The 23,321-nt window shown below is 42.0% G+C and overlaps 1 protein-coding gene across 1 annotated transcript in view; it reads right to left on the reverse strand.

The window, feature by feature from the left end:
• Window positions 1-23,321, reverse strand: part of CC2D1A (coiled-coil and C2 domain containing 1A) — a 3,016,164-nt gene that overhangs the window by 2,576,422 nt on the left and 416,421 nt on the right. Inside the window, exons 6-7 of the mRNA XM_044057686.1 lie at window positions 10,541-10,678; window positions 9,159-9,666 (exon numbers count right to left, since the gene is read on the reverse strand). Of these exons, the coding sequence (XP_043913621.1) occupies window positions 9,159-9,666; window positions 10,541-10,678 (646 nt within the window). The remainder of the gene's footprint in view (window positions 1-9,158; window positions 9,667-10,540; window positions 10,679-23,321) is intronic.

Below are 23,321 nucleotides of genomic sequence, written 5' to 3' on the forward strand. Positions count from 1 at the left end.
CCTCTAGATCTGTCCAGGCCAGGGGGAAGGAGGGTGGGACGCAAGAAAGCGAAGAAGACAACTAACATGGAACGTTATGGTAAGAACATAACTTCTATATGTTAAGTTGTCTATCTCGCCTTCATTCTTGCTGGATGGGACCGCGTCCATAGCACCTTGTCCCGGGTGGCCTATCGGAACAGACTCTTGAGAACAGTGGTACCAAAGTTAGCTCTATGTCTAGAAGCTAAATCCAACTTATAATGTGAAATGAATGTGTGAGGAGTAGCCCAAGTAGCCGCTGCACAAATGGTGTCAATAGGCAGTCTGTCTTGGAAGGCTATAGAAGTAGCCAAAGCTCTGGTGGAGTGGGCCTTAGGTTTGTTAGGCAGCTTTTGGTGTCTGATTTCATAAACAAGGGAAATCAGAGATGTTAGCCATCTGGATAGTGATACTTTTGAAACTGAAAGTCCCTTTCTGCTTTCTGCATAAGAAACAAACAATTGGTCAGATCTTCTGAATTGTTTGGTCCTATCCAAATAGTACCTTAACTGACTATGAACATCTAGCCAATGCAACTTTTGTTCAGACCTGTTGGAATATTCTGGGAAAAACACAGGAAGGTCAATGCTTTGATTTAGGTTAGAGGTCGAGGCTACTTTAGGTAAAAAGGACGGGTTGGTTCGTAAGGATACCCTGTCTTTATGGAACAACAGATATGGTGGTCGACAGCTGAGCGCATGAAGTTCTGACACCCTTCTAGCTGAAGTAACAGCTACCAGAAAGAGAGTCTTCCATGATAGCAATTTTAAAGAACAGGAAGCTGCAGGTTCGAAAGGGGGAAAAATCAAGGAAGTGAGAACTAAATTAAGGTCCCAAGATGGAGGAGGATTTCTTATAGGAGGTCTGAGAAGAAAAGCTCCCTTCAAAAAAGCTTTGCAAAGCTTATGAGACATGATGGCAGAATCTGAAATGCCCACATGAAAGTTAGAAATAGCTGCCAATTGAACTTTAAGAGTAGAAGGAGATGAACCTGCATGGAAGAGTTCAGCTAGAAAATCAAGGACTATCTGGATGGAAGCAGTGAAAGGATCTATGTCCCTTCCTTGAGCCCAAAAGGCGAAACGTTTCCATTTACTAAGATAAATCCTCCGAGTGGAAGATTTATGGGAAGCTATCAAAATATCTCGAATGGAATGAGATATTTGAGGAAGCCTGGCTAAGGTTGGAATTGGAGGAACCAAGCAGTGAGGTTCAGAGAGGGGAGGGAGCAATGTAACTGACCCAATTGATGGGTCAAAAGATCTGGAACTAGGCCCAGATGCCAGGGTTGCTCCAACAGAAATTGGTGTAGAAAGGGGAACCAAACCTGTCGAGGCCAGTAAGGAGCAATGAGGATCAGAGAGGCCTTCTGAGCGATAGCTTTCTGTATCACTTGAGAGATTAGTGGGAAAGGAGGAAATGCATACAGAAGTCCTCGGGGCCAAACTTGGACTAGAGCGTCTCTGCTGGGCTGGCCTGGTAACGGGAATAGGGTGAAATAATCTTTGCACTTGCTGTTTTGGGGAGTAGCAAAAAGATCGCAGCAAGGCTGACCCCACTTGAGAAAAATTTTCTCCACAACAGAATCTTTCAGAGACCACTCGTGAGGCATGAGGATAGCTCTGCTCAACTTGTCCGTGATTAGGTTGGACCTCCCGGGGATGTGCGTTGCTATCAGAAAACGCTGAGAAGAAATCGCCCATTGCCACAGTCTGAGTGCTTCTCGACATAGGGGATAGGACCTGGTTCCGCCTTGTTTGTTGATATACCACACTACAGACATATTGTCCGTCTGGATTGCTATCGTTCCCAGGGGAAGAGAGTCTTGAAGGGCTTGCAACGCTAAAAGCACTGCTCTCATCTCTAGGACATTTATGTGCAAGTGGCATTCGTGTGGTTGCCATATGCCCTGGACAGTTCTGCCCTGATAATGCCCCCCCCACCCGATCAGGGAGGCATCCGTTGTCAGAGTAGCAACCGGAGGGGCAGGAACAAAGGGTCTTCCCAGGGAGAGCTGAGGGGAAGACATCCACCAACGAAGATGATTCTTGCATGCTTGCGTAATCATAATGGTGTGAGATATCGGAAGTTGCTGGTATGACCATTGAGTGAAGAGCATCCATTGAAGGATTCTCATGTGGAATCTGGCTAATAGAAGTAGAGGGATAGCAGCCGCCATCATCCCCAGTACTTTCAAAACTAACCTGGCTTTGACTTTGCTGTTGTGGAGGAGAAGAGAGACTATTTTGCGTATGTCTGCTATTCTTTGATCTGTTAGTCTCGCAGACATGTTGACTGTGTCTAGATTTGCGCCTATGAAGGTAATAGCATGACAAGGCGACAAAACAGACTTTTCGCAATTTATGGATATGCCTAACTCTTGACAAATGCGAAAGGTGTAGTCTCTGGCCATTAGAAGAAGATGCTTGGTAGGAGCTGTGAGGAGCCAGTCGTCCAAATATGGAAACACTTGGAATCCCTGACGTCTCAGGTGAGAAGCTACCACTGCCATGCATTTGGTAAACACCCGGGGGGCAGTGGTGAGACCAAAGGGCAGGGCTCTGAACTGAAAGTGGCTGGCTCCCAGCCGGAAGCGGAGGAATCTCCTGGAGCGTCTGTTCATTTTTATATGATAGTACGCATCCTGGAGGTCTATAGAGCACATCCAGTTTTATTTTCCCAATAGGGGAAGAATGGACTGTAGCGTGACCATCCGAAATCTTGTTTTCTTGACCGACTTGTTCAAGATACTGAGATCCAAAATTGGTCTCCAGTCCCCTGTTTTCTTTGGAACTAAAAAGAACCTGGAGTAGATTCCGGATCCTTGCTGGTCTGCTGGAACTGGCTGAATTGCTCTCTTTGCAAGCAGCTTTGAAATTTCCAAAGCTGCTAGATCCCTTTGAGCGGGTGGAACATCTGGAAGGGATTTTTTGGATTGGTTTGGAACGCGAGTGAAGGGAATGGAATAGCCTTCGGAAATGATGGACTGTACCCACTTGTCTTGAGTTAGGGATCGCCAGGCTTCTGGGTACAGTGACAATCTTCCCCCAACTGCCTCCGAAGGTAGACAGTCGGGCAACTCCTCAGGGATGCTGAAAGGGCTTATCGGAAAAGGTTTCTCGATTGCCCTGGTTCTGCGGACCCCCCCCTGCCTCTGGGGCAACGTCTACCATTATTGTTCCCTCCTCTGCCTCTGGAGGGGAACCGACTCTGTGCGTCAGGCAAATTCCCTTGAGATTGTTTGCGGAACCACATTTTTCCACTTTTCTGGCCTTTGGGGTAAGGTCTACAAGGAGTAGAAAACCGGACTCCGACGGCAGAAAGAGTTTTGCCATCCGTCTCGCATCTAGTCAAGGTTTCTTTCACTTGAGGACCAAAGAGAGATGATCCATCAAACGGGGAATTAGTGAAAGACGTTTTAAAGGGTCCATAAATTGCATAGCCGCATCCAGGCATGCCGGCGTAAAGCGACACCTGTTCCTGCGGCTCTGCTCGCTCCATCAGCCGCATATGAAAGGAGGCGCATGGAGGAGTTAGCTATAGAGTTCAGGGTAGCCAGCTGAGTGTTCATCTTATCCTGAAAACCCGCAGCTGTAGGATCCTTCAACATCTCACTCGCTTCCTTGATCAAGTCTTTCTGAAGACGAGTGAAATGGCATAGGTAATTCAGCGAACGCATAGCAAAGGTCGCTGACGAAAACATCCGCTTCCCGTACCTGTCCATAGACCTAGATTCCTTGTTAGGAGGATGGACAGGCACCGAAGGATCAGCTAGTTCCTTCTTGGTGGCAGCAGCTACCACCATAGCATCCACAGAAACTCCTTTGGATAGAAATTGCTTATCTGCTGGGGCTGTTATAAACTTTGAAGGTCTCCTGGGGGTTGGGTCCACTGAGTCAGGAGCCGTCCAAGTCTTTTTTGCTACCACCTGCATGAGGGGATCAAAGGGGGGGGACACCCAGGAGGTGGAAGGGTGAGACCCAAACGCCTCAAGATACACAGATTCATCCTCCGAAGGGTTAAGGGTTAGCCAATTTCCCCTCTGTTTCAGGATCTCTAGAATGTCTGCAAAGGAGACATCTTCAGAAGGGGAACGGGGGGAACCCTCGGAATCCTCTAAATCTGTGTCAGAGGTGACAGACTCAGGTGAGTCTATGTGTTTCCTCTTACACTTTCTCTTCCTAGGGGGCTCCCCTGCAAACTCAGGGGAGGCCTCGGAAGAGGATGAGATTCCCACAGGCGATTAGCTAGCTCTCTGCGGTCTGGGATGAGGGAGTGAGTAGACATAACCTGAGGGACCGAGGAGGGAGGGACGGACGGAACCGACTGTGGAGTCGAACCAGGTTCCAACACACTCCGCATGACCTCGAACGCACCCCTGTCAGGCAGAGCCAGAGGTCCCCGCTCCGAAAAACTGAGAACCTCCCTCGGCACCGACAGTGATGGCTCCGAGGCCGATGTCGGAGCCGAACTCACCAGCGCCGAAGCACCGAGAGGGAGAGCGGGGTCGGACAAGGGTCCGATGCCACTCACCCCCTCGGAGCCGACGAGGGAAGTCCGGTGCCGAGATTCTTCAAAGGAAGAAATGGGAGCCGACGACGGAACCGAAGACAATTGTATCGGCTCCGACGCTACCACAGTCTCGGTTCCGAGACTCCCCGGCTCCGAGCTCAAAGGAGTCGGAGGAGGAATATTTTGAGGAATGGGTTGAAGCATCGACTGATGAGTCGGGCTCTGAAGCATCTGGGCCAGTGCCTCGGACTTTAAAAGTCGACTCACTACCCTCTGAAGATCATGATCCGAAAGCCTCGATGATCTAGAGGAGTGAGATCTATGGCTCTGTTCAGACAGCAACGGAGATGCTGGAGCCGAATGAACGGAGGCAAGGGAGGGTGACCTACACCTCTTTCTAGATGTCGGCTCCGATGGTCTGATCGGAGCCGACACAGGAATTTTCAATGCCTCGGCTCCAGCCGGAGCCGAGGAAACCACAGAAGCTGCAGTCTGAGACTCATCGGCTCCAGCCGGAGCTGATGTATCAGGAGGTTTCGAAGCCTTAGGCCTCGACTCAGAAGCTGGAGGCGAGGACCTAGAAGCCTTAGAGGGTTTTCCCGATGTAACAGTAAGGGAACCCTCAGGCTTAAGCAAACCTCTTAAAATAAGCTTATTTTTTCTTTCCTGCAGGACTCTGGGGCTGAAGCCATGGCATACAGCACAAGAGTCCTGCAGGTGTAAAGGTCCCAGGCAGTAAACACAAGAAGTGTGACCGTCTGTCAGAGACATTTTCTGACAGCACGAGTCACACTTCTTGAAGCCTGAGACCTTTGAATCCTTGGACATTTTCAAGGAACCGAAAGTGTAACCACCACACAAAAAACACACACACACCGATTACACTATCAGAAGTAAATTTAAACTAGACTAAACTAATGAAAATAGTTAGTTAGTATATACACATATAAATCCCTACAAAAGCACATACACACCATTAATAGGGATGGAAGGGCCCGAAGGCCTAAGGAAAGAACTTATAAGTTCTTAAGGGAAAAGGGGAGGATAAGGATAGAAAGGACAAAAATCCACTACACTAAGGGAATAAAGAGAAAAAATAAACTAAAAGGGGGTTTAAATAGCTATTAGACTATTCTAATAAACTGACCTGAAGCCGGTAGAAAAACAACACCTCGATCGCTGTAGCGGCAAACGAGATCTGAGGTAATACACGCCTAGCATTGTGGGATATAAGGGGAGCCTCGAGCCGGTGGAACCAACTCTCGAGCTTTAGAGTGGCCGAGTCGGAGCCGAGGTCGGCTCCAAACCCATCCAGCAAGAATGAAGGCGAGATAGACAACCTAACATTGCAGGTTTACTACTACTGGTACAAATACTACAACTCTAAGGTCCTTACCTGCTCTTGATTAGAAATGCAGGTTTACTACTACTGGTACAAGTATTACAACTCTAAGGTCCTTACCTGCTCTTGATTAGAAATGCAGGTTTACTACTACTGGTACAAGTACTACAACTCTAAGGTCCTTACCTGCTCTTGATTAGAAATGCAGGTTTACTACTACTGGTACAAACACAACTCAAAGGTCCTTACCTGCTCTTGATTAGAAATGCAGGTTTACTACTACTGGTACAAGTACTACAACTCTAAGGTCCTTACCTGCTCTTGCTTAGAAATGCAGGTTTACTACTACTGGTACAAATACTACAACTCTAAGGTCCTTACCTGCTCTTGATTAGAAATGCAGGTTTACTACTACTGGTACAAGTACTACAACTCTAAGGTCCTTACCTGCTCTTGATTAGAAATGCAGGTTTACTACTACTGGTACAAGTACTACAACTCTAAGGTCCTTACCTGCTCTTGATTAGAAATGCAGGTTTACTACTACTGGTACAAATACTACAACTCTAAGGTCCTTACCTGCTCTTGATTAGAAATGCAGGTTTACTACTACTGGTATAAATACTACAACTCTAAGGTCCTTACCTGCTCTTGATTAGAAATGCAGGTTTACTACTACTGGTACAAGTACTACAACTCTAAGAACCTTACCTGCTCTTGATTAGAAATGCAGGTTTACTACTACTGGTACAAATACTACAACTCTAAGGTCCTTACCTGCTCTTGATTAAAAATGCAGGTTTACTACTACTGGTACAAATACTACAACTCTAAGGTCCTTACCTGCTCTTGATTAGAAATGCAGGTTTACTACTACTGGTACAAATACTACAACTCTAAGGTCCTTACCTGCTCTTGATTAGAAATGCAGGTTTACTACTACTGGTACAAGTACTACAACTCTAAGGTCCTTACCTGCTCCTGATTAGAAATGCAGGTTTACTACTACTGGTACAAATACTACAACTCTAAGGTCCTTACCTGCTCTTGATTAGAAATGCAGGTTTACTACTACTGGTACAAGTACTACAACTCTAAGGTCCTTACCTGCTCTTGATTAGAAATGCAGGTTTACTACTACTGGTACAAGTACTACAACTCTAAGGTCCTTACCTGCTCTTGATTAGAAATGCAGGTTTACTACTACTGGTACAAGTACTACAACTCTAAGGTCCTTACCTGCTCTTGATTAGAAATGCAGGTTTACTACTACTGGTACAAATACTACAACTCTAAGGTCCTTACCTGCTCTTGATTAGAAATGCAGGTTTACTACTACTGGTACAAGTACTACAACTCTAAGGTCCTTACCTGCTCTTGATTAGAAAAGCAGGTTTACTACTACTGGTACAAGTACTACAACTCTAAGGTCCGTTACCTGCTCTTGATTAGAAATGCAGGTTTACTACTACTGGTACAAACACTACAACTCTAAGGTCCTTACCTGCTCCTGATTAGAAATGCAGGTTTACTACTACTGGTACAAACACTACAACTCTAAGGTCCTTACCTGCTCTTGATTAGAAATGCAGGTTTACTACTACTGGTACAAGTACTACAACTCTAAGGTCCTTACCTGCTCTTGATTAGAAATGCAGGTTTACTACTACTGGTACAAACACTACAACTCTAAGGTCCTTACCTGCTCTTGGTTATAAATGCAGGTTTACTACTACTGGTACAAGTACTACAACTCTAAGGTCCTTACCTGCTCTTGATTAGAAATGCAGGTTTACTACTACTGGTACAAGTACTACAACTCTAAGGTCCTTACCTGCTCTTGATTAGAAATGCAGGTTTACTACTACTGGTACAAGTACTACAACTCTAAGGTCCTTACCTGCTCTTGATTAGAAATGCAGGTTTACTACTACTGGTACAAGTACTACAACTCTAAGGTCCTTACCTGCTCTTGATTAGAAATGCAGGTTTACTACTACTGGTACAAGTACCACAACTCTAAGGTCCTTACCTGCTCTTGATTAGAAATGCAGGTTTACTACTACTGGTAGAAACACTACAACTCTAAGGTCCTTACGTGCTCTTGATTAGAAATGCAGGTTTACTACTACTGGTACAAATACTACAACTCTAAGGTCCTTACCTGCTCTTGATTAGAAATGCAGGTTTACTACTGGTACAAGTACTACAACTCTAAGGTCCTTACCTGCTCTTGATTAGAAATGCAGGTTTACTACTACTGGTACAAATACTACAACTCTAAGGTCCTTACCTGCTCTTGATTAGAAATGCAGGTTTACTACTACTGGTACAAATACTACAACTCTAAGGTCCTTACCTGCTCTTGATTAGAAATGCAGGTTTACTACTACTGGTACAAGAACTACAACTCTAAGGTCCTTACCTGCTCTTGATTAGAAATGCAGGTTTACTACTACTGGTACAAGTACTACAACTCTAAGGTCCTTACCTGCTCTTGATTAGAAATGCAGGTTTACTACTACTGGTACAAATACTACAACTCTAAGGTCCTTACCTGCTCTTGATTAGAAATGCAGGTTTACTACTACTGGTACAAGTACTACAACTCTAAGGTCCTTACCTGCTCTTGATTAGAAATGCAGGTTTACTACTACTGGTACAAACACTACAACTCTAAGGTCCTTACCTGCTCTTGATTAGAAATGCAGGTTTACTACTACTGGTACAAGAACTACAACTCTAAGGTCCTTACCTGCTCTTGATTAGAAATGCAGGTTTACTACTACTGGTACAAGTACTACAACTCTAAGGTCCTTACCTGCTCTTGATTAGAAATGCAGGTTTACTACTACTGGTACAAATACTACAACTCTAAGGTCCTTACCTGCTCTTGATTAGAAATGCAGGTTTACTACTACTGGTACAAATACTACAACTCTAAGGTCCTTACCTGCTCTTGATTAGAAATGCAGGTTTACTACTACTGGTACAAGAACTACAACTCTAAGGTCCTTACCTGCTCTTGATTAGAAATGCAGGTTTACTACTACTGGTACAAGTACTACAACTCTAAGGTCCTTACCTGCTCTTGATTAGAAATGCAGGTTTACTACTACTGGTACAAGTACTACAACTCTAAGGTCCTTACCTGCTCTTGATTAGAAATGCAGGTTTACTACTACTGGTACAAGTACTACAACTCTAAGGTCCTTACCCGCTCTTGATTAGAAATGCAGGTTTACTACTACTGGTACAAGTACTACAACTCTAAGGTCCTTACCTGCTCTTGGGCCTGTTGCTTGCTGCAGATTGCTGGGTGAAAGTCGCGTTAGCTGTGCCACAGGCTGGGCGAGAGAAGAGGGAGTCCCTGTACACAGTGATGATGGACGAGGTTTGGGATGCAGTTCAGAAGGTGGTGCCGAGTGGGGTGCCACTTGTGAAGGATGATCAAGGTGGGCTGTTGTACGACCAGCTACAGTTCTTTCAGGTGGGGTAACAGGAGATGGAGTGTTTGACCCCACAGAGGTTATCACAGGTTTGGGAAACAGCACAGGTGGTGGAACTGGTCGGGGGGCTACAACAGGGGGATGATCAGTATGCGCATTGTTTGATGTTGATGTTTGTTGTTCCATAGGAACTAGTTTTTCCCCCTTCAGTAATAAGGGGCTCACTGTACTGGACATATCCTCTGAAATGCCTGTGTTCTTGCCTGTAGCCACTGCAGGTGGAATTTCTTCTTCATTAATTTTTCTTCCTTTCTTAACACATGTCAACATGGTTTCCAGAGTCTAGGAAAATAATCCCAAAAATGTTTAGTATGAATAAGTTTGCAGCATATGCATAAAAACAAACAGGCAATTAAGAAGTCAAATGCCTTTTTTATACAGTTGTCTCAGCAGTTTTTAAGAAAAGCCACAGACAATGCAATGGGTCCAGGAATACAATCTGAATGTGCTGGAAAAGGCAGCTAGTATTTTCAGGACAATTATTCCAGTGAAAGAGACAGAATAATCAACATTCAAATCAAGGAACACATTAACTGAAGACAGAATGAAATCAGTGAAATACAGATTCAGTTCTAAAATACCACAAATTATATCATTCATTCTTAATCTCTGCCTTGTGAGCTGTAGCATGTGGCCACTGTAGCCTATCCCTATCCCTATGCCAGCTGAATGAATGTTGCCAGCAAGATATGGTAGAAAACTCTCCTATAACGTAATAATAGTCTAGGTGAAATGACACAGTAAAAGATATTACTCAGACCAGTCCACATTTACCTTAACCTCCTCTCACATCCTACACCCCTCTCCCGACATATTACATTACTGTTATGTTCACATCTAGACGGGATGAATTTACACTGCATACTATCCTTATCTGGCAACTGATGCAGAGTATTTAACCTATACGCTCTTAAAAAGCTGTTTCTTGCAGACCTGGGTTGGATTTCCTCAGTTCCCCTTTGCCTACTGTGCAACTCAGTTGACAAGATAATGTGTTCTCAGGTTGCCCCAGAAAAGCAACCATTATGTCCTGTGGGCTTAACCAATGAAGGATGAGACTAGAATGGCAGAATCAAGGTTTCATAACAGCCCTTTTGGTATAATGTTTAATTGCACACTAAGACTACTGCCTCAAAGACAAACAATAATGTCTTACCTTAAGGCCCCGTTCATATCTTCGCACTTTAGCACTCTCTCCGGCTTGCTTGGCATTTGATATAGCAATCTTGTAGGACTCTAGCCTTTCTGCTAGAGTAGACTCCAGACCATCAGCTGGTGATGGGGCTGCACTAAGCTGCAAGACATGAAGAGATGTGTGGAGAAGTATACAGAAGGCTCCATTTCCCTTTTTATTTAACTGTTATACCTGGTCAGCAAGTAACAAAACAAATATCTGTTTACGAAAACAATTCCTTCTGAGTATATATATATCTGAGACACTTTGCTCATTTTAAGGATCACTGCTGTTGTATTATTAATAATGACAAAGAATTACCCCAAAGCTTTCCACATACCCTGTGTGAGGCCATACTCTCCCTCTGCCATGGCACCACCACAATGTATGACAAAGAGGAGGAGGATCCTGCATCATCTTCAGTATTTTTCTGCCATTGCAAGCTATCAGCGTCTGCCTGTGTTACTTCATCTAAGTGAACTGCAGAGCTGTTCATGAATTACAAACAAACCTACACAAACTAGGACTTTCCTTTCTTGTTCACGAGGACTGTTAGACTACACATTTTGCTACTACAGTGACATCATCTGCCGGACTCTGGAGATCTCTCCAAGGTAAACGCTAGCCTTAGAAAAGAACAGCAACACGTTTGTCTGCGGCTAACTGCCATCAATCAAAGGATTATTACCTTTAGTGTTTAATGTGTTTTGGTGACAACTGCCCAGTGCCTACTTACAAATACTGCACTTTAACAAGAACCCCCTAAATCCCAAGGCTTGCAATTTAAAGGCTCCTCAGAGAAGAAGACAAAACTTCTGGTTTTAAGAAAAAGGGAGGTCTGCCCTTTACTTGGGTGCAGAACCATGTACTAGTGGCAACAGCAGGCATCCTAAGCACCATCATAAGATGGAGAAGCCTAAACATGTTATGAGAGATACCATGGACAGAAAGTGTGAGACTTTAAACATGGCATCAGTTCCACAAAGGAGTGAAAATGTCAACCCAAGGCAGGCAGTACTGTCCCTCCCCTCTGCATCCAATGCCTGCTTCCTTTACATTCCCAGCTTTGGAGACATACTCTCAGACCTTGGCAGCTTTGCCAGGTGCTCTGCAGCCCAAGTATTCACAGAAGGACAGCATGTGACCTGCACAACAGATCACTCTCCTTCTCTAAGTATAACTTAATATTTTTGCAAAGAAGGCTGATAGACCCGGGCCAGGAAGCAACTTTTTCAGCTACACTGGAAAAAAAATAAAAATAAATGAACAAGCCCTCATCTCTTTTTCCTTGTACACCCTGGGGGGTATGCTACAGATGCCTGTCTTAGCCTAGCCATTTTTGGTTTATTAGTGTCTTACCAAAGAATACATGGTGGCATGGTAGAGGGGATGTATCCCCACAACAAGAGGGGCATCCACCTCTTTTTACTTTCTCCAGATGTGTAGGGTTCTCAATACCTTGACAAGAGTGGACCCTATTTCCTAGGTCAGGGAATTACTAAAGTTCATGAAATTAGTATTGCTTTGATCTTTGATGCTTGCCAATGGAGCTCTTCTCAGCATCCACAGTATAACCAGAATTGCCTCCTGTAAATCATATGGAGTTACCTATATCCTTAACATATTTAAGTATGCTTGAAAATTCTTTTTTCCATTTTTTTATTAGCCGTATTACTCCTACTACTGTTGGAACTATATGGATGACTATTTCAGACTGTTCGTTTCCACGTGTGCACCCTTGTAAATAATGGCTTTATGTGCACAACACACTATAACCACTCGATACAGCTATTTCAATAAGTGCCATTTCTGTCCTTTTTTCTTCAACTATAATAATCTGGTTTTCTTGCTTGTACCGCAAGTCAAGAACATATTCCTTTGCCAGTCTGTTAGTAATGAATGATCTCCTGGGGTGACAACTTCACTTTCAGTAATTACTGTGGTTCGGGTGTAAGCGGGAAATAAATAGAAATGTATGTTTTTGGTAGAAGGGTCTGAGTACATGACTGAAGGCACATAGAAAGAAGTACAAAGTACTGGACATGTACTAAGCTGCATGTGTTTTGTCCTTTTTAGGAAGGGTCTTGTCTTTAGGAAACATTAACCTTATATGTGCAACTGCTGAAATCTGATGACAAGTGCATTTTCTGTGTAAAGTTGCTGACAGCTGGACTTTAACTGATAAACATGTTTTTTAAGGAAGTTAGACTTTTTGCCTGCGACCACAGCAACAGGGGCCAGTTTAATCTAGTCAGAAATATATACAGAAATAATTGGTCAAATGTCCAAATTTGCCTAACTTAGCAACAGAAATATCTCCCACATGCATGTGTGATGAATTAAGATTTTAAACTACTGCCAAGAGATGGACTTCATTTATTCACAACCTTAACACAGGTTTCCAGTGCTTCTTACCTGTATGCTGTAAAGTTTGCACAACTCCAGAACAGCAGTATTATACTTATTTGTCTTAAACTGCTGATGCTGCATACTAAAAGGTATATAAAGCTGAAGATTTTTATACTTCTGGGAGACTCTGTTTTGGAAACTCTGTCTCCCACATGCATGTGTGAAGAATAAAGATTTTGAACTACTGCCAAGAGACAGACTCATTTATTCACAACCTTAACAGCTAGTGCCATGACTCGGATTTTCAGACTTTGGGAGCTGTGGCCACAGACAAACAGATAAATAAAAGACCCTAAGCAGGTTTTCTGTTTTTTTTTTCTTTTTGCCTATGAAATCAGTTCACAACTGCACATTTCTTTTTGGTTCCTCTCTCAGCAGAAGCATTCCTGTAATGATGTGACAAGCAAGGTTTGTCTTATGTTTTTCCTTATTATAGGCATACTTGTGGGTTATTGTTTCTGGAATGAGAGTGGGTACCTTTTCAGATAATTCTGATGCTGTATGAGAGTGGGTATTGTTTTTTTAACAATTTTCGATAGTAGTCAATTTTTACTGACAAACTCGCAAAAATGGGTGCGAATGTGGGAAGTGTTATGCAAAAGCCTGAAAAAGGCACACCTGCAGGTTACATGTATTCTAAATGTTCAAGAGATACTTGTTTGCATTTAGATGTATGGATTAATCTGACAAAGAATGATGGAAAATTAGCTTTCCCTCTTGCAGGGACTTTTGATTGAGACATTTTGCAAAATTTACAAAAACAACTAAAAGAAAAAGGTAAAAAGATTCCTGCTGGCCAGTTTTTAACTCCTGGCAGGTAGAATCAAAAGACTGGAAAAAAACTATTGTCTGTAGCCTAAAGTATAACACCACAAGGTTAAAATCCCAGTTACAAAGTGGCAAATAAGTTGGCCATCTCCAACATGCGAACAGTAAACCTTCAGATGATTCTGGTTTTTATCATCTTAAAGAACTTTAAAAAAATGCAACTTAGGAGGAGTCATCAGAAGATGACTATGTATGTAGTCTAGTGGTACCCTCTGCTCCCCCCTCTACCATACCAACAAACCAGATTCCTCTGATTCACCCCCATCACAGTCCGCACATTCACAACCATCCTTACCACCCTCTCAGAATTTTAGTCCCTCTGTACATACTTCTTCCACTGTTCCAACACCAGCTCCTTCGCTTGTAACTAAACAGTTAGGTGATCCTTTCCCCCTTGCAGATACATCAAGTAACTCTCACATGTCTAAACATACGCGTCATCAACAGTCAAAAAAGATTGCAAGCTATTTTAAAAATCAGCAGATAAAGGCAGATTCTTCTCAGATATATTTAGGGTTTCCTAAATTGCATAAACAAAAAAATATATATTTCCCTTTTTTAGACGTACCAAGTTACGCCTTCAATACATTACTCAGTTTCCTATAATTATTGATGGTGATGGCTATTTTGGTCCTGACAAGTTTAATCCAAGTGAAAATGAGGACAGCTCCTCTTCAGAGGAAGATAAGGATTCAAAAACAAAGACCCAAACAGCTCAACTACATTCCTTATGTCAGGAACCTAACCCTGCCCATGGCAGATATATTAATGCACCCTCCACAATAAATATGGTTCGTGCTTGGTCTGCTGTGGATTTTCAAGCTATTATTCAGTCGCTTCCACCAATTAGGCAAAATCCTGCCAAATTTGCCAAAATATTATCAGGACATGTTAAACTGCAAATCTCCTCCACAGAAGAAGTTAGGTCAGTCTTGGAATGTGCCTCGCCAGCAAGACCTCCTAAAGCATGTCTAGGAACACGCGGGAGTACCAGCCCAAATACCGCAGCATATTGATCAAACTTTTTCTAAAATTCGTGTTAAGATTCTACAAGCCATTATGGCGGTTTGTCCACCAGTCCCTAATTAGTCTAAAATGAAGGCAGTCATGCAGAGGGAAGGGAAAACTATTGATGCATATTTAAAACGCATGACAGATGCATTTAAAGCATATTCTGGTTACCCTGAGGTGACTGATTGCCCAGCGGCAAGCAGGCATTCAGCTGCCTTTGTGGAGGGACTATTACCCCCTATCAGGGATCAACTCAAGGAGATCTGCCTGAATTGTCCGAGCTTGGGCTTACACAAGCTGGTCACTCAGGTACAATATTTAGCTGATATTTTGGACAGAAAAAAGTGAGAACAAAAGAAACAAGCAAGAGCAGGCACATTTACAAGTACTAACTTCCCTTAGGCAACAGCAACCTTGCCCTAACCAAAGCTCACCCAACAATAGGAAAAGACGAAATGTACATCAGCAGCCTTGTTTCTCTGCCCCACAGTAGCAGAGATTCCCTGTAAATCAGGGATACCAGCAGCAAAACCCAAATCCATTTTAATTGTGGTCAAACAGGCCACTGGAGATAAAACTTCCCTTATTTACAACTGGTGTCTCAAACCTGGCAACCATCTACTACCAACCAACAAATACAGCCATGGCAATCGCCTACCACTAATCAGGGCACACCTCAGCCAACCTTTCAGTCTGCAGCTCCCTCATTGCCACCATAGCAACTACCTCTTATCTCTACTCAATGGTAGGCACCCACTTGGCAAAGTAGCCAACAGGACAGCCTACAACAGGATACACAGCTATTTCCTCTGCTTCCGGTAAAATCAATCAGGACTCTATGTCCATGTACAAGTGCAGAATTCCTCTATTCTCTTTCTCATACATACAGGTGTAACACTATCTATGATTACGGCTTTCACAGCTACCTACTTACCCCTTTTTCTTCAACAAGTGTTAAACCTACCGACCACAATGACAGCTGACCATGTACTTCTTATTGTCAATACTACAACCATATCTTCTACCCAGTTTAAATCTTTAGGTGCCTCACAATCCGACGAATCAGCAACATGGACTCCTTTTCCACAACAACATTGGGTATGTGCACTCGGTTTTATTTTTGTACTCCTCCTCATACTACTTCAGCCTTTTCTATTTCCGAAAAATGCCAGAAATCCAAGTAACATGACTCCACAGCCACCAGGAACAAAAAACAAAAGCTGATGTGAAATGCGAAAATCTTTTATTCAAGTAGGTCCAAGAAGAAATAAACACAAGCGCTTTCACTCAGGATAATCCTGAGCTTTTTCAAGTGAGTATAAAAGCATTTGCTGAAGCCAAACCCTTTTATATAACCATAGGTAACACATTAATTGAAAACAGGTGTTGTCAATCAGTTGTTAGATTCCTTTTGTTTTTTGTTCCTGGTGGCTGTGGAGTCGTGTTACTTTTCTATTTCCGGCTGTTATCACCTATACTCACTCGGTTAATGACAAAATTGATTTGACCATTGCAAAATGGGCCACTTCATGGCACCCAGCTTTCAATACCCATTATGCCTTACAACTGACTTATGCTGGTTCACTCAATGTTACTAACTGCTGGATATGTACTGCCATTCCAACGGTCTCTGGAGGATTGATGACTGCCACAGCACTATTAGGTATAAATGATACTTGGACTCATCTACGGAACGATACTGTAGATATTACTAGTGTAGAAAAAGTATCACTTCATTTACTAAGAAGGCAAAATGGAACTCTGTGTTTAAAGCGGACATATTAAAGTTGGCTGGAGTTTTTGCAATGTGACTGTTATATATCAATGTTATAGTCACTACTACTGTAATGCAAGTTACGAAGAATTGCATACTCTCTTGGAAAATGGGACTGAAACTAACAATTACATACAATTGTTAGAGGAAAGAGAGAGAATACATGTAAAATTGTTTCATGGAAAGTAAATGTAGGTGGGCATTATGTCGCTGTAAATATTTCAACAATGTCTGAAGATTATTTTATTTGTGGTAAAAAAGCTTATAAATGGTTACGTGGAAACTGGTCAGGTAGTTATTTTCTAGGTTATTTGGTTCCCGCTATCCGACATACTGATGCTTTACAGAAATTTTCGAAATTACATTACATTATGAAAAATTCAAAATGTGTGAAAAGTTAAACCTGCCGATAATCCAGGAGGTAAGATTGATGAGTCCTGGATATATCACCATGATTTAAATCCATGTGGGTCTAAAGGGTTTAGCCCATATTAACTTGGGTGATGATGTGATTGCCAGAGCAGGTATATTCCCTGCTTACGGGGCACCCAACACAATTTGGGAATTACGTAAACTGTCTAAATTGTTAAAAGTGCTTGCAAATGCTACTTTTGAAAGTGTTAAAGTAATACCGAAATGACTGCAATGAGAACTGTGGTACTGCAAAGTAAAATTCCACTTGAATTCGTGCTCTCTTCTAAAGGGGGTGTATGCTCGCTCGTGCACAAGGAGTGCTGTATGTTTATTCCAAATAATGAGCATGCAATAGAGAGCCATCTTGAAATCATACAAAAGGTTGCTCAACTGTCACATGCTAAAAAAGCGGACAGTTCTCAGTTGGCTTGGCTCACTTACTTGTTTTCTAGATTACTTGCCTTGTTGTTTATCCTAAAAGCATTATGCTTTAAATTAAGCGCAAAGGCTCCTGTAAAACTACAGCAAGTAATCATTGCCAAAAGTGATAAAATGTTACTAACTGTACAGAATGCTGACAAAAGGTACACTGAAATGTATATAAATGCAAATGATGTAATAAAGGACTTTGGGAAAATGTATAAATGAATTGGGAGTGATGCTTACACAACATCAAATGGGGGATTGTAAGGGGGAAATAAAACAGAATTGTATGGATTTAGTAGAAAGGTCTGAATACGTGACTGAAAGCAAACAGAAAGAAGTACAAAGTACTGGACATGTATCAAGCTGCATGTGTTTTGTCCTTTTTAGGAAGGGTCTTATCTTTATGAAACATTAACCTTATATGTGCAACTGCTGAGATCTGATGACGTGTGTTTTCTGTGTAAAAGTGCTGACAGCTGGACTTTAACTGATAAACATGTTTTTTAAGGAAGTTAGACTTTCTGCCTGAGACCCCTGCAACATGGGGTCAGTTTAATCTTATATGAAATGTGTACAGAGCTAATTGGTAAAATGTCCAAATCTGTCTAACCTAGCAACAGAAATATTAATGTACCGAATATATATGGTCTGACACTTGTCCAAAGTTGATTGGTCAGTATTATACTTTTTTGTCTTAAACTGCTGACACTGCATACTAGAAGGTATATAAGCTAAAGATTTTTATACTTCGGGGAGACTGTTTTGGAAACTCTGTCGCCCACATGCATGTGCGATGAATAAACATTTTGAACTAATGCCAAGAGATGGACTCATTTATCACAACCTTAACATAGATTTCCAGTGCTTCTTACCTGTATGCTGTAAAGTTTGCACACCCCCAGAACAGCAGTCTTGTCAGAGAATTATGCTTTCATTATGTTACAGACTCTCAACAAGAAGTACAACATAACCAGCAACAATACAAGCAATTTTCTAGTTCTACATGACAGAACTTCTCTCTGTCTGTTTGTCCCACATTTCAAATAGACTGTAAACCAGCGTGTATGTAGTCTGCTATCTTAGGCTGCCATTATTAAGCTTTCATCTTTTGGATTAAATTCACCTCTCCTTAGATTTCATGCATCAAATCTTTTTTATAACACCTTTACTGAATCACTTAAAATATAGGCAAACACAGATTTATATAAGAAAACAATGTTGACATGTTCACGGTTATGATTATACATCACATATATTTGTTTAAATAATTATCACCCCAACATCACAAACTGATCAATTCCTTCCACCCCTTAAAACTCCTCCTACAAAAGATTATTCTGCATGTATTCCTCCCACAATTCCATGTTTTTCAATGTAATTTGCTCCTACCCTTTTCTAAAGATCCATCTTTCAGTTCCTTTTACCTCTTTTATTTTACCTCTGTTACTATATTCTCTAAAATACAGTTGGTTAAGACTATGATTTCCATTTTCTCGTAACTGCTTTTTTTGGCAGGCATCTGAATTAAATTTAACAAGGCCATACTATGTCTAGGCAATTCGGATCATCCTGTATCCCAGCTCAAAAAAAAAATCCTTAGTTTCACCCATTTGCTCTCCCAATATTTCTGACAGAGTGTAGGGAATGTTTGAAGTATGTCAACTCCCAACACAAATGTTCCCAGTTTCCTCTTTCTTCCACATCACACCTCTGACATTTGCCATCTACCAGAAGGAAAATTCTTTGGAATCTGCTTGAAGTATAAAATACCTATGCAAATACTCCCAAGCAAAAATCTAAATCTTTTCAACTTTGTTGTATATTTGGGAGCCATACATATGTCCTCCCATTGCTTCCTTGTGAATTGCTTATCCAATGTCTCTTCCCAATCTTTTCCAACCTCCTCTGACCGATTCCTATACTTATTGTGTAATATTTTATGTGCCCTATTAACTATACCTTTTTAACAGCAGCTTCTGTTCTAGATTCAAATAACTACGAAAGCAGTTTTTTTTTTAATTAGGATTTCCCTATCCTTTTCTCTCTGCCTGTACTCTGACATCATTCCCTGATAGTAAAGGTGGTCTCTCGCTGCAGTCCAAATGTCTACTTGGCCTCTTCCCACTCTACTCTCTCTCTAGTTATTTGCTACCAGTACCTTGGTTCCTTTGTCAGCTTTCTCTAGTAAATTCCAGCCCCCTCTTGCATACCTTCTGTACCCCTTAATGAAACCATCCCTAATGGAAAAATTTGACTTTCTCCATTCTCGTGCTGGCTTAGTTCTTGGAATGCTTTCTGATACTATATAAATAAACTCTGCATGGCTGTTAATTCTCCGTAAGGATCTGCATTCAAAACCCCACATTCTCCTTATTTCTTGAATTTCCCCACTGGTTCATCATCCCTTTCCACTTGGAATTACAGTTTTGTGTTATGTACAAGAGTCTTAACTGCGCAGTTCTAAGGTATCGTTACAAATCAGGTAATCCTAATTCACCATGTTCTTTTGGAAGGATCAACTTATCCTACCTGACTCTTGCCCTCTCCCCCTCACAGTTAAAATACTTAATTTATTAATTACTGTATACAGCCCATCTACTGGTTGATAAAATATGCCTGACCTGTATATAAAACTAAAGGGACTACAACATTGTCAATGCTTGTATCTTGCTATCCATACACAGCTTCCAGTTTCTCAGTTGTTGTATTATCTTTTTAGTCTCTTCCCACATATCCTTTGCTGCCATAACAGATAGACTTTTAATCCATGCTGATAAAAACGTAATTTCATTATGTCCGTACAAATATAGTAATCGCTGAACTAATGCAAGTGTGGGCACACAGATTACAGCTGTAGCTTTTGTTTTCTCCTCATTCATTTTCACATGCTGAAAAGAACTAAAACTGTTGCAGAATGTTCCACAATTACAATTACCAATTATATCCTTGAATTTCTGAGTCCTTTATTTTCTTTGCCAATGGCTCCAAATCTAACACAAATAAAGGAGAAAGAGGACACCCTGCATAGTTCCCCTGTTCAGATACAACATATTAGAGAAGGACCCTCTCACTTTTATTTTTGCCTTCGATCCCTCATAGAGCCTCCTAATTAACCACAGTATTGCATCAAGGAATGCAAATGCTTCCACTGCCCTCCTTGTGAAATCCTAGCTTACTCTGTCAAATGATTTCCCTGCATCAAGACCCATCAACAGCAGCAGTATTTTCTTACATTCTGCTTCCCTCATCTCCACAAAACCACACCGAATCATATCTATCAATTTTGGCAAAACCTTTGTCATTCTTTTAACTATTAGACACAAACACCTTATAATCATGATTTAAAATTGAAATGGGACTAGATGGAGTCTGATATCTCTTTACCATCTTTAGGTATTACAGCCACCACAGCTTTTTTCCAGGATGCTTTTGCTTCTCCACTTTTTTAAAATATTGCTAAATAAAACCTTACAGATCCTTTATCAACTTCTTACCTTTTAGCTTCAAAACTTCCACAGGAATACCATCTACACATGCAGACTTTCTTACAGATTGATTATACATCACCGATTTTATCTCATCTTGTCCTATCATGACTATCAATTTTAGAGCCTCATCTGCCTCAAACTTCTGCATACTTATGTCTTCCGTAAATATTTTCATTTGTGCTTTTTCTTGATTTCTACATTCTTCTGTAGTATACAAATTTTTATAAATTTCTAAAGTATTTCTAATATCTCTTACAGGATCTCTGGTGCCTTTTCCTGCTACAGGCTCCCTAAGATTAGCAGTGACTCTTCCTACTTTCCATTGCCCAAGTAGCTGTGCTAAAAGGCTAGCTGTAGGCTGTGTCCTACACGAGCTCAAAGACGAACTAACCCCTCGCCTAAACACACTATTCAAACTCGGCCTCTCCACAGGATACATGCCTATAGAGTGGCACACAGCAACAGTTATTCCGCTCCACAAAGGTGGAGCCACAACAGACCCTGGGAACTGTCACCCTATAAGCCTGACTAGCTTGATCTGCAAGGCTACGGAGCGCATCATCATGGATCTCATTAACAGAGACATTGGGAACCTCCTAACACTGAACCCTAACCAGTTCTGCTTTGTCAAGGGCTGATTATGCCTCCTAAACCTGGTAGATGAGGGAAAGGTGGTCCACACAGCCTACCTAGACCTTGCAAAGGCCTCTGACACCATTCCCCATTCAGGTACTATAGACAAACACACCAGCCTGAACATAAACCCCTACGTCACGAGATGGGTTGCCAACTGGCTCACGGACAGAACCCACATGGTACGAGTTGCAGGAGCTAGGTACAACTCCAAACCAGTTACAAGTGGTGTTCCCAGGGCTCAGTCCTAGGACCCTTCCTGTTCGGCATACACTTTGCTGAGGTACAGGCAAGCACAGGAGGACTATGGCTGACCAAGTTCGCAGACGACTGCAAACTAGGGGCTATAATTGACTCTCCAGCTAACACAGACACCCTCCTAAAGGGTCTCACTGAGACAGATACCCAGTGTCAAAACCATGGCCTCAAGCTAAATGCCAAAAAGTGCATAGTCATCCCCTTTGGAAAAAACAAAGTACCCACAAACTACCACATAGGTGGTAGCCCCCTAAATACAGAAGATGTAATAAGGGATCTGAGAACCCAAGTAGATAGTAACCTCTCCTTTGACAATCACATTGCCAAAGTGGTTAGAAAATCCTTCTATGTGGCCCACCTAATCACAAAAGGGTTTGCATCCAGATCAAAAGAGGTCATTGTGCCCCTCTACGCATCACTCATCAGACCCATCATAGAATACAACGCCCCATTTGGGATGTACCTTACAAGACACCTGCAACAGCTGAAAAGACCACAGAAGTAACTCACCAAGAGGATCACTGGCCGCAAACAGATGCCCTATGCAGCTCGACTGAAGAAACTCCAGCTGTACTCGGTTGCATACTGCCTACTCAGAGGTGATCTCTGCCTGACATACAAGGCCATGTCCAACCCAGAATTGATGGACATGCTCCACCTAAAGAAAACCATATCCCCTCGAGCAACATGCTCTAGGGATCTAAACCTCATCACAACAATAAATAGGACGTGCTGGAGGGATAAGATTCCTGTCCCAGAAACTTCCCATGCTCTGGAACAAGATTCCAATTTTTATTTATTTTTTATTTAACATTTGTTGACTGGGAATGTCCGACTAGGTTCCACAGAGCCTGTTTTCAGTGGAGACCCGGGGAGAAATGCTCCAGATCCAGATTTACATTAGGCAGAGCTCCTTGCTAACCCTCTAAGAGAAACCTTGACGAGTGGATGGGAAACAAAGTTTACCCTGGGGATCACTTCAATATCTCTGCGGGACAGAGGCACAGGAAAGGAATCTAAGGGGGAGGCGAAAGCCAACACATTCTGGCTAGGCTTATAAATGCCTTCAGGCAGACAGCCTAGTACCCACCTATGAACCTAAAAGTTTGTGTACTCTGGAGTTCATATAAAAAACAGTTGCTTAACAGCAATCTTTCTAAACTCACACATTATCCAGATACTACCTTATTTCCTCTTTAGCACTCTGCAGTTGTGTCGCCTCTTGTTCTGTGTGATTCCCCTTATTCTGCAGTACTTCAACCTTTGGCAGCCTCTCTATAATTCGTTACTTCTTAACCATACCTCTTGTTCTTTTATTTCTACCTTATTTTTAAACTCACTTTCATCTTCTTCCACTCACTAGCTATAATTTCTAAAGTCATTTTTATCTTTCCTAATAACTCTTGAATAACTTCCACGACTCATTCCATAAATTCCTGTCTTTTTAACAGGCAGGTGGGAAAAGTGCCAATGTCTCATTTGTACTTCATTACCCTACATTTTTATCATAATTTTTACTGCT

This window comes from Protopterus annectens, chromosome 15.part0 (genome assembly GCF_019279795.1).
Source record: "Protopterus annectens isolate FY-2018-M chromosome 15.part0, PAN1.0, whole genome shotgun sequence".
NCBI classification, from domain to species: Eukaryota; Metazoa; Chordata; order Ceratodontiformes; family Protopteridae; genus Protopterus; species Protopterus annectens.